The sequence below is a fragment of the Nicotiana sylvestris genome, chromosome 9 (genome assembly GCF_000393655.2).
Source record: "Nicotiana sylvestris chromosome 9, ASM39365v2, whole genome shotgun sequence".
Classification (NCBI taxonomy): domain Eukaryota; kingdom Viridiplantae; phylum Streptophyta; class Magnoliopsida; order Solanales; family Solanaceae; genus Nicotiana; species Nicotiana sylvestris.
In genome coordinates this window covers 58,885,770-58,897,526 of record NC_091065.1, presented here as the reverse complement: position 1 = coordinate 58,897,526, position 11,757 = coordinate 58,885,770, and the positions used below count along the sequence as shown (strand labels likewise).

Genomic DNA, 11,757 nt, shown 5'->3' with positions numbered 1-11,757 from the left:
GCCATTGCTAATCTATCCCCTAACACAACAATCTCCCTCCATCTTCTATGACCACGTATCTTTTCATCCATTCCGCACCAACAACAGAACAAAAATTTTCAACACAAAGCTTAGCAACACAAAAGGCAATTAGTGATCTCATGGTGCTAAAATGCAAGCATGACTTAGATTTTCATTTAGTAACAATTTTAGACCGCCTCATACCAAAAGATCTCTGCTGGAAAGTTAGGCAAATTGAATTCATAAGATTATTCGAGTCGATAACGGAAGAAGTGTCGTCTGATCGCCACTGGTAGTCGGAACATAAAGAAGAGAGGTGGAACAGAGCAGCATTCTCTCTAAAGAGAGCTTAGAGATAAAGAGATTCGATGAAATAAGACCTAAACCTAAAATTAAAGTATAGTATTTATACATATCCTAATAATTTTGGATTTTTGATCGGGTTAAAATTATACCAATCCGAATATCTAAAATTTTAAAAAACAAAATCCATATTCGAAATCTGAAATTCGAAAATTCGAATTGAGCGAATCGGTTCGGATACTCATATATCCTGTCCAAATTCACAACCCTAAATTGAGAAGAATAATTTACGGTACCATGACCCGAGGGTCGTGGGAGCTGTTAATCACACTCTAGTCCAATAGTTATGCATCATCAACCAGACTTGGTTTCCGGGTTCCTTAGAACTCAAGGATACAGTGGTACAAGCCTATAGAATATATCATGCTCAAGTAAGGTTGTAGCTATATCTAGCATCAAGTACAATTTTTTGAGGTACTATATATATATATATATATATATATATATTTATATTTATATATTTTATTTAGTTCTGGTGTCTGGTGTTCTTTTGGTGTTGTAATTTTTTGGAATCTGCCGTGACTTTTCTAGTATTTGTGATTGATTTTTTTAATTTATATTTTCTAGTATTAAAATTAATTGTCAAAGTTTGTTAAATATTTGATGGAGATAAAAAATGCTTACTTTTGACTAGGGATGACAATGGGGCAGTGTGGGTGCGGGTGCGGGTGCGGGACGGGTTTAAACATATGCGGGGTGGGGCGGGTTTATACATATGCGGGTGCGGGGCGGGGCGAGGCGGGTTAAACTAAAAAATATATTTATTTTTTTGCGGGTGCGGGTGTGACCGTGTGAGTTTAAATACTCATTTTTTACACAACTGAAAAGGAGTAAAAAATATTTAATCTTAACAAATCCATTCTCATACACTATAAATTAATATTCTTCCATTATGACAAAAACAATGAGGTCACTTGACGAATAATACAAATCTCTATCGTAACTATACGGAAACAGAGACTAAAAACTTGAACAAATAATAGAAAATGAAAAAATTACTCGCTACTTCTTATTGAAATAAATTAAGATGGTAAATTATTTATTCGGACTATGCATGTGTCCATGCTGATCACGCGTTCATTGATCGCAAAAATAAAATAAGACAAATTGAAAAGGAAAAAAAAAGTTGCGGAGCGGGGCGGGGTGGTGGATGCGGGTGTAGTACGAGGCAAGTGGACGCGGGTGTAGTGCGGGGCAGATGGATGAGGATTAAAAAAGCTATGCAGGGCGGGGCGGGTTGAAATTTTACGGGTTAAGAGAGAACCCGCGCCGCTCCGCTTGCCATCCCTACTTTTGACCCTAAAAGACCAAATTAAACCTACCGGTAAACATCGGGGACCATTTTAGTCATTGTCTCACTTAAAGCTGCTCCGAAGCTAAGGCTCGGACACTTAAGGGACAACCTGCCCTGATATTTTCTCCTAATTCTCTCTCCTCTTCAAAAGTTGATCCTCAACTCAGTATTTTCTGAGCTCTTTAGTTTTCTCTACAGGAAATTCTAGAATTTTCTTACAAAGAGAGACTCAAAGGTTTAAGATCTTCTCAATAACGCACTCTGTGCTGGTTTTTGTGTCAGAATTTAATGCGTGTTTAATAAGGCGTAATTAATTTACTGTTGTGATCAGATTACGGACGTTAATACTTAGGATTTAATTTTGATTGATTCATATAATCTCCAAGGAGATTGAGATAATCTTTGACCTGAGCCAGATTGTATAAAATTCGAGTTTGTTAAGCTGATTCAGTGAATTCGAACCACTGCAAGTGTTTCACTGTAAGATCTTGAACCCAAAAAAGGCAGAGATCTTGATTTTCATTGCTTGAATTTTGTTAATTCTCTTGATTTGGGAGCTGATTTTTTTCAATTTTTGTTCTTCTTTAGGTAATCTTTCTTTTGATCAGTAATGCTGGAATTTTTGTAATTTGGTATGGTTTCGTGATCTTCTTTATGATAATTGCTTTCGTTTCCTTAATCATGTTTTAATTAATAATTATAGTAAACTTCTTTTTAACTGTGTTTTTGCGGTTTTGATCCTATAGCTCAGTGACATACGCGGGTGGTTTGTGCTGTGTTTGACTTTCCTGCAGTAATGGCGCAGAGTAATTGGGAAGCAGATAAGATGTATGCAACTTCCTGTGGCTAGGTTCATTGTTTTTCTTAGTTAGCTCTACTGGTTAAGCAGAATCATATTTTTATCAATGATGATAAAAAGATTGTAAATTTTAGGGTTCAATTGCTCAACAAGAGCCAAGAGAACGAACAATAATTTCTAGTCGCAAGTGAATATCAGGCTGTGTGGGAATGGCAGGGGAAACAAATTCTTCTCGGGACAAGTACTCTTTTCGTCCTAAAAACAATTGGTGGTTTTGGGAGGAGTATGAGGATCGAATTATCTAATCCTCACTTTGGATTCCCACATGGTTTCTTACTTTTAACAAAATCACATTTTTAGAAACTACATAAAAGAATTACTTATAAAAGATGCAATTTTTTTTATGTAGAAAATTTTAAATAGTTTTTGAGAAGTTAGAGGATTGTTTGACATATCAAAGAGTAATAGTGCTAGACAAAATGACACGAAGGGGATAATTTATAATGTTACGGATTTTCACCCTTAATATTTGGCCTCTTGTTTTTTTTGCTAGGCTGGATGTTTACATTCATGACTATCTGCTGAAACGAAAGCTGCATAATTCTGCAAAAGCTTTCATGACAGAAGGAAAGGTTGCTACTGATCCTGTAGGTAATGATGTTATATGATGCTCTACATTTAAATTTCCTTTTGGTTCAAAGGTTTTGCACGTTTGGCTTGTCCATCTGCAGAGTGGTTCATGTTCTACCCCCAATAGATTGCCTTGTGCATTAATTGCATAACTTCGACATGTTTTGATTCACTTCCTTTATGAGAATCTACGTTTTAATCTTTTGATTCCTACTTTTATAGCTATTGATGCACCTGGAGGATTTCTTTTTGAATGGTGGTCTGTGTTTTGGGACATTTTCATTGCACGGACAAATGAAAAACATTCAGAGGCAGCAGCAGCATACATAGAGGTTTGGTTGAACTTAAGGAATCACCGTCGACACAAATTACTTAAAAGAAGCTTTATGGCATTTTATATCAAGTTTGAAAAACTCCCTTCTGTTGTAGACTCAACAAATGAAAGCAAGGGAGCAGCAGCATCAACAGCAGTTACAAATGCAGCAATTACAACTCATGCAACAAAGAAATGCACAGTTACAGCGAAGGGATCCAAATCATTCCCCCATTGGTGGTCCTATAAATGCTATCAACTCCGAAGGTATGATGGGGCAGCCATCTGCCAGTGTATTGGCAATGAAAATGTACGAGGAACGAATGAAGCACCCTCAGTCCATGGACTCGGAGACATCTTCAGCTCTTATGGACCCCAATAGGATGGCACTTCTCAAGTCAGCAACTAATCATCAAGGGTATGATTGGTGCAACCATTCCATGTGATATTGCATTATTTTACATAACATTTATCTATTTTTGAAATGGAACATAACATCTATCTATTTGTTGCACGACTTGATTGAATCATTTGTATCTCTATTTCTTCTCTGTTGATTCAGCCAGTTGCTACAAGGAAATTCAGGGAACATGTCTGCAGCATTGCAGCAACTACAAGGACGGTCTCAGCTGGCAACTGTAACTACATGAGCTCTTATTTCTTGACGTGATATCTCTTCTTTGTTGAATACTCGATGTTTCATCTTCTCTTACCTAGCTAAGATCCATACCTATTTCAACTATGTAGGATGTTAAAGGGGAAATGAACTTGGGTGGCACTCAGAAGTCTTTGCCCATGGATCCTTCATCAATTTACGGGCAAGCAATTCTTCAGTCAAAGGCTGGACTTGGTGCAGGTATAACCACCAAAGAATAATTTTCAGTAATACAAAAAAAGAGATACAACTTCTGATTGGGATCTTCCCTGGCTCATTTCTTAATTTTGACACCCCTTTGGCCATCTATTGAACTGATTATTTCAAATTGAAAATATACCCATCTTAAATGCACATTTAGCAGTGAGTTCACAAATTATCTTGTTTATCTTTGTGATGAAACTCCACATGGGAGATGGATGGTTTCCATGGATTCTTTACATGGCTTGGGCAATCCTCACCCTTTGAGCTAGCTTTTGGGATTGAGTTAGGCCCAAGGTCCATTATTATCATGGTATCAGAGCCAGACCCATCTCATTATTTACCCGATGTTGGGGCCCCCATCTCATTCCATACTCCAGTTGCGCCTAACTCAACCCCAAAAGGTAGTTCATGAGGATTGTCCAAGACCATATAAGGAGTCCAAGTTACCCATCTTGAACCGATATGGGACTCAACACCCCTTGCATGCCCAATACTGGACGACTAGAGCGTGAACAATATAAGATGGGGGCCCAACATCGGGTAAATAATGAAACGGGCCTGGCTCTAAGACCATGATAAATGGACCTTGGGTCTAACTTAACCTTAAAAGCTAGCTTATGAGGTGATGATTGCCCAATATCATACAAGGAGTCCAAGTTACATATCTTAAGCTGATGTGGGACTCAGCACTTTGACATGATGCATGGGTTTTCGTAAAACCTGCTCATCTCCGAGTAGGACACTTAATACTTTAATAGTGTGAAGTTCTGTGGAATCTGCCATTATCCTCCAAACATGAATTGTTTGAATTTTTGATTGTTATCGTGGATAATTTCAACTTTTGCTTTTTGCAGTACACATTAAATTATTAATATTGCTAGACAAGATATTGAAAGCTTCTCGATTCTTATTAATTAAGTCTGTTTAAGGCTTCTACTTCTCCTTGAGACACTTGGAACATAAATATGTAGGAGTAATTCCTTTTTTTTTCTTTTTCTTTTTCTTTTTAATTTAATTTTTTTGACTTTTCGCTTTTGGTAATTGTCTGCTATCACATCTCAAGCGTCATTCATCTGCCTTCAGCAGCAGTGTATTACAGTTAATGGGCGGAATATATTGGAACTGGTCTTCTTTATGTGAGCATAATGGATTTTTTCTGGCTTTTTTCTGTTTATTGACTTGGTTTAGGATTTCTATGTTTCCAACTCAACTTTCTTGAAAATTCCTTTTTATGTATTGTACATTTTCTCTTTCTGATGAGCCTTTTTAGGTTTTTTCTTATCTTCTTGAAGTACTTGTATGTCGATTATATCGTTAGATGATCTTACTCGGGCAATTCAGTCCTTATATTTTCTCCTTGTTCTTTAGGGTTGAACCAAGGTGTCACTGGTCTACCATTGAAGGGTTGGCCTTTAACAGTAAGTTAAATTGCTTTTAATTATCATCGTTCAATATATACAGAGATTTTGACGTGCATATCGGCTGCTTTGCTCATAATATATACAGGGAATCGACCAGGTAAGGCCCAGCTTGGGTTTGCAAGTACAAAAGCCCAACTTACAGACCCAAAATCAGTTTCTTTTGGCATCACAACAACAACAGGTCCTAGCTCAAGCTCAAGCCCAAGGTAACCTTGGAAATTCACCTAATTATGGGTTCGGTGGATTACCTAGAGGAAACTTTAATGCTAAAGATGGTCAACCTCCAAGGAATGATGGATCCATTTGCTCTCCAGTACAATCAAATTCACCGAAGGTTAACTTTATTCTCCTAGAGTCAAGAATATATTTTGCTTCCGGGCGTTAACTATGTGGTGTTTTGTCCATTACACTGCATAACTACTCTTTTGAGGCTAGAGATTGTTTGTAAATGATGATGACATTTCTGTAGAAGGATCTCAGTTATTCTCTTCCAATCCATAGAACATTTGAAGTTTAAAGTGCTTATGCCATATACCTGTCTTAAACAGATGAAAATGTCCCAAATGCAGCAATCTTCCTCTCAACAACAGGACCAGTTGCAGCAGCAACAACAGCAGCAGCAACTGCAACAGGTTAGCCTAAGGAAAGCGTAAAAAGCTGTATTTATATCTGATTTTTTGATATCCATCAAACTCATGCAATCAAGTATTGTTAATATTTAACATCTCTTCTTGCCTTACCCGTTTGTACCTCTTTTTCTATAGTTGGGAATTTCTGTCTTTTCCTGTTCCTCTTTTTTTTGGGGGGATGGGAGGTGGGGCGGGGGGTTGTTCCTGGAAAATAACTTATCTAACCAGTTCCAACTGTCCAAGCAATTAAAGAGTAGTTCATCCATCTTCTTACTCTTTTCCCAGAACAACAGAAAAAGGAAGCAACATTCGTCTTCTGGACCTGCTAATAGTACTGGCACGGGTAACACTGTTGGGCCTTCACCAAGCTCACCAGCATCAACACATACCCCAGGTGATGGGATGACTAGCGTGTCAAAAGGCTTGATGATGTATGGAGGAGAGGGAGCTGGTGGTATTGCATCTTCTACGAATCAGCTGGTAATTCTTTCACTTTTTTCATTCAAATGTTTGTTTGCATTATCTATTTCTAAACATACAATTTTTGTATTTGTTAATGAAGTATTTGGTTGTTATGTTGCTTCATGGATCTTTTATGGTTGAGAAGTTTTAATTTGCTAACTATATCATGAATTTAAAGTATCATTCGCTATTTTAAATCTGTTTGCTCTTCTTGCTTTCTTCTGTTGTACAGGATGACTTAGGGGAGACTTTTGGAGACATTGGTTCTTTCGAAGATAATGTGGAATCATTCCTGTCAAATGACGGGGGAGATGGAAACATCTATGGCACATTGAAGCAAACTCTTACTGAGCACAAGCCTGATTCTTCAAAAGGTAATAATCTCACAATTGTACGTATAAGTTCTCTGTTGTTTTTCTTCTTTGGTTACAGTATGTTAACTTAAAAGGATACATCTCAGGTTTCTCCTTTGGTGAAGTTGGTTGTATACGCACCAGAAATAAAGTGACTTGCTGTCATTTCTCATCGGATGGGAAGTTGCTTGCTAGTGCTGGGCACGACAAGAAGGTAGGTTGCTTCAGAGTATCTGGTGTCTTTAGCATAAGATAACCGGATGATAGTTTTATTTCATTCTGTGGTATGTGAATGTAGGCTCTGTCCTCTGTTTACTTCATTACCCATATCCATTTTCTTCTACGCTTTGGTTTCATCCAAGAAATTGTAAATTATGAACCGTTTTCCATGTATATATCAGGCAGTTCTTTGGAACATGGATACTCTGCAAACACAGAACACCCCTGAGGAACATCAATACTTGATTACAGATGTCCGCTTCCGGCCTAATTCTTCTCAACTTGCAACTGCTTCATTTGACAAGTCTGTGAGATTATGGGATGCTTCCAATGTTAGTATTCTTACATTCTCTAGGTGTTTTTCTTATAACCACGAGATGTAGTTGCAGGCCTTAGCTGTAGCGCGGAGCACTTCATACCATCATACAATTTGCCAGTTTTCAGTTAATTTGCTGTTAAATAAATTTATGCTCAATAATCTTCTGCTGAACTTATATTTGCAGCCTAGCTATTGTTTGCAAGCTTATACAGGGCATACTTTTCATGTTATGTCGCTTGATTTTCACCCGAAGAAGAACGATCTCTTCTGTTTTTGCGATAGCAACAATGAGATTCGCTACTGGAGTGTTAGTCCATTTTCATGCACTCGGGTGTCCAAGGTGTGCTTTCTATTGTTAATTACTGTTATTTTCTTAATCCACTTTGCAGAAGTAAATTCCTGTTGAGCTATGTTCAACTTCATATCCCGTTTGTAGCAAGGAGGCAGTGCACAAGTGAGGTTTCAGCCAATGACCGGCCGTCTGTTGGCTGCTGCTTCAGATAAGGTGGTTTCCATCTTTGATGTCGAAAATGACCGGCAAATTAATTCCTTCCAGGTTTGTTTTCGTGCTAGATGACTTTGAGGTTTTCCAATTAGCATTATCTGTTGTTTCTATTTTCTGGGTGTCCTAGGCTTCATTTTACTTTTCAGATAAATATGGGTGTTTGGTTACAGGGACATCCTGGAGTGGTGAACTACCTGTGTTGGGATCTAAATGGTGAGTTATTGGCATCAGTTAGTGAGGAGTCTGTCAAAGTTTGGTCATTGACCACCGGTGACTGCATTCATGAGCTAAGTGCTACCGGGAATCAGTTCCACTCTTGTGTTTTTCATCCTAGTTATTCAGCTTTGTTGGTGATCGGAGGAATGAGGGTAATTAGCGTTCTCCTTTTCTTAAGCACTCTTGTTCTTAAGTCTGTTTAATTCACGTCGGTAAGATGTCACTTAAGTATGTTGGACTACATGTTCATACACTTTTGACTGTTTAGTGACAATGCCCACACTTCAGTGCCGGCCATTACAGCAGTCTCTGGGTTCCAGCTGACTGATACTTTGTGAATTTATGTTGCAGTCTTTGGAGCTGTGGGACATGGTTGAGAATAAAAGCATGACAGTTCCAGCACATGATAACATTATCGCTGCTCTAGCACAATCACCAGCGACTGGAATGGTTGGTTCTGCAAGTCATGACAGTTCGGTCAAGTTATGGAAATGAAGGAGATAGGATTCCATATCAAAGATTTCATCATAAGAACAGTTGGCATTTGCTTGTATTTTAAGCATGTAACAAAAAATATTTCTAGGCATCTTTATAGCTTGTTGTTTTTGATAAAGAATAACCATGTTTGTGCTTGTTATAGTAAAATTAGAGAGAGGTTTGCGGTTGAGAAGCAAGTTGCACTGAGCCGTAATTCTGTAGTGTTAAGATAATTTCTTCACCCTTAGGGTGAGTATTTCCTCTTAAGATACAACAAGCGTTGTGGTTAATTGAATGCGTAAAGTTCTTTCGTTTCTTCAGATGTTGTGGATCTTTCTAAACCACGTTGACCTACTAAGATATTTGAGATCTTGAACTCGATATTATTGCCATTGATTATTGAATACAAGGAAATCACAGCTAATGAAGAATATATAATAATGCAACTTGATGGCTCAAAGGTCATTGTCACATCACACTATTAAAATCTCTAGTACGCCGCATTTCCATTATAGCCACAAGCCCACTACTTATACTTAAGAAACGGATGCCTGTATATAGGATAGGACCTCAAGCTCTAGTTTTTTGCCTGTATATAGGGTAGGACCTCAAGCTCTAGTTTTTTCGTTCTTCCTCTATACAACACCACGAGGATGACCGCTTCGTTTGACATCCATCACTAGAATTTGTGTCATCAAAGTTCTCCATCAATTACCAGTTTGCTGCAATTGAAATTTGAGTTATGTTATGTCTAGAAATGTGTGCAACATCTTAATACCTAAACAATATTCCACCGAATTCTTGACTTCTTTATATGATGGATTACAAAATCAGACAACCACTCAGATACGAAAGGGGTTCATACCATCTGATCACCTGCCTAATGTTCGGGATTATAAAGCACAGGGGTTTCTTGCATGATTGAATCTTGTCTCTTAATCTTTGAGATTCTCCTGTTGTAGCTTTGATGATAGGCTAGAATTGCATATTTTAGTCGCTTATTACACTTCAATTTACTGCATTTTAATTGAGTTTGAGCTTTAATCGCTAGTGTTTTGCACTAAATATGTGTTTTATGCCTTGTAGGAGTGATTCCAATCTATATAAGCGTTATAGAATGAATTCAAGTGATTTGGAGCTTTGAAGTCTGAGTAAAAGCCTAATACATTAAGTCGGGATCGTGTTCGGAGGTCGTGTACCAAGTCTGGATGTCAAAAGAGGATGAAATAATTTCACTATGAGAAAATTGCACTGCTGCGCCTTTGGAATTCTCCTGCAGTCTGTCAGAATCAGCTCTCTGAACTTCCCCACAAGCACACCGCACAGTGCGGCGCGCCTGTACAAATTTTACAGATCCAAGTCCTATTTCGCGCAGGAAAGGGTGTTTCGTCTGAGCCTGACCCTACTTGGTATAAATACATATAAAAACGATATTTTGAGAACTTTAGATAGACTTTTGACCGAGGGAGAGCATAGAGCCGTCGTGGAGGCCGAGTTTCTTCTTTTCTCCTACCAAACTTAGTATTTTTTTTATGCTTCTTTGTATGATTTGTTGTTTGGCTACCATGTCTATGTGGAGCTAAAACTTCAAGCTCTAGGATTGTGGTTCTTTCATGATTATTGTTATTCGAATATTGATTTTGATTCCTTGATTTATCGTATTGGTTTATTTATTCAATCTTGCGCTTAATTATTTAATTGCTTGATCACCAATTGAATACTATCTACGAATCTACAATTGAACTCGAAAGTGGGAGTTCTAGATTGTACATAGGATTGAGTAGAGCAAGTTCTTGAACCTGGGCATCGGGGAATGGATTCGCGATTAGGATAGACAAATACCTAATTACCTTGCTTGGTTGATTTACAGGAATTATAAATGCGTTCTTGTTGATTCTAACTCCATATACATATAGGCGTTAAGTTAGCTTGAATAGGTGAGTAAGAACTCGACAGATTCTTACGAGCACTATTGACCCTGTTAACCAATAAACTAGATGAATTAGTTAGTCAATTCAATTGAAGAATACAATAGGGTTGTTAGATAGCTCATGACCCCAGATCGTTTTCATTACATTGATAACATAAAAATCTGCCCTTCCTCTGTTCAAAGTTTATTATTTATATTTCTTTATTTAATTAGTTTAGAATTAAATACTTCTAGGTTTAATTCTTGTTTAGATAATTAGGATAGTCTAATTTAGTTAAAGTTAATCACAAGTCCTCATGGGATCGACATCCGACTTTTAGTCACTTTATTACTTGACGACCGCGTATATTTGCGTGTGCGTTTGGCCGCAACAAGTTTTTGGCGCCGTTACCGGGGACTTAGATATTAGCTATTTTTCTAAATTAGACATTTATTTTTTTTATCTATTCTTTCTTTAGTTTAGTTAGCATTTTTTTTATTTTAACATGGCATCTTGGAATGAAAATTATTCGAATGATGATTATTCTTTTTCTGATGACTCTTGCCTATATTGTGGAGGACCCCACTGGTGAAAAAATTGTCAGAATGTTCCCTTGAGCGAGTTGTGCGCACAACCTCAATCCTTTGAATGGAGTATTTGTAATATGTGTGGTGGTCAAGATGGCCATTGGGATGGTTGTCCTAATTCTTTTCATCCTTCTCTGAGCCCTTATTGTGATCTTTCTAATGATGTTTGTGAGTTTGATAGGGGCAATGAAGTGTAGGATATGTAACGTGATGCATATATTAGGAATATTCTGAGGCAAGTAGCAAAACAACAGAATGAACTCAAAAAAGATATGAAAAGAATGAGGGCAACAATCACAAGGATGAAGGCTAATATGGAAGAATTGAATGAAGAGAGCGAGTTCCAACAAAAGGAAAATTTTGAAAAAGTGGAGATTTTGAACCAACCATGGCTAGTGGAA

General features: G+C 37.6%; 1 protein-coding gene and 1 pseudogene across 1 annotated transcript; one reads left to right on the top strand and one right to left on the bottom strand.

The window, feature by feature from the left end:
- Positions 1-550: 550 nt before the first annotated feature.
- LOC138878822 (small nucleolar RNA U3) lies at positions 551-744 on the bottom strand (annotated as a pseudogene).
- Positions 745-1,817: 1,073 nt separating this feature from the next.
- LOC104212582 (transcriptional corepressor LEUNIG_HOMOLOG) lies at positions 1,818-9,179 on the top strand. The gene is made up of 19 exons (XM_009761886.2): positions 1,818-2,137; positions 2,246-2,289; positions 2,404-2,485; positions 3,010-3,107; positions 3,309-3,418; positions 3,516-3,817; positions 3,962-4,037; positions 4,147-4,255; positions 5,627-5,676; positions 5,765-6,013; positions 6,228-6,311; positions 6,594-6,788; positions 7,003-7,144; positions 7,231-7,337; positions 7,525-7,674; positions 7,846-8,001; positions 8,098-8,217; positions 8,337-8,534; positions 8,734-9,179. The coding sequence occupies exons 3-19, from the start codon at positions 2,454-2,456 to the stop codon at positions 8,875-8,877; spliced, it is 2,322 nt and encodes a 773-aa protein (XP_009760188.1). The 5' UTR covers positions 1,818-2,137; positions 2,246-2,289; positions 2,404-2,453; the 3' UTR covers positions 8,878-9,179.
- The last annotated feature ends 2,578 nt before the right edge of the window (positions 9,180-11,757 follow it).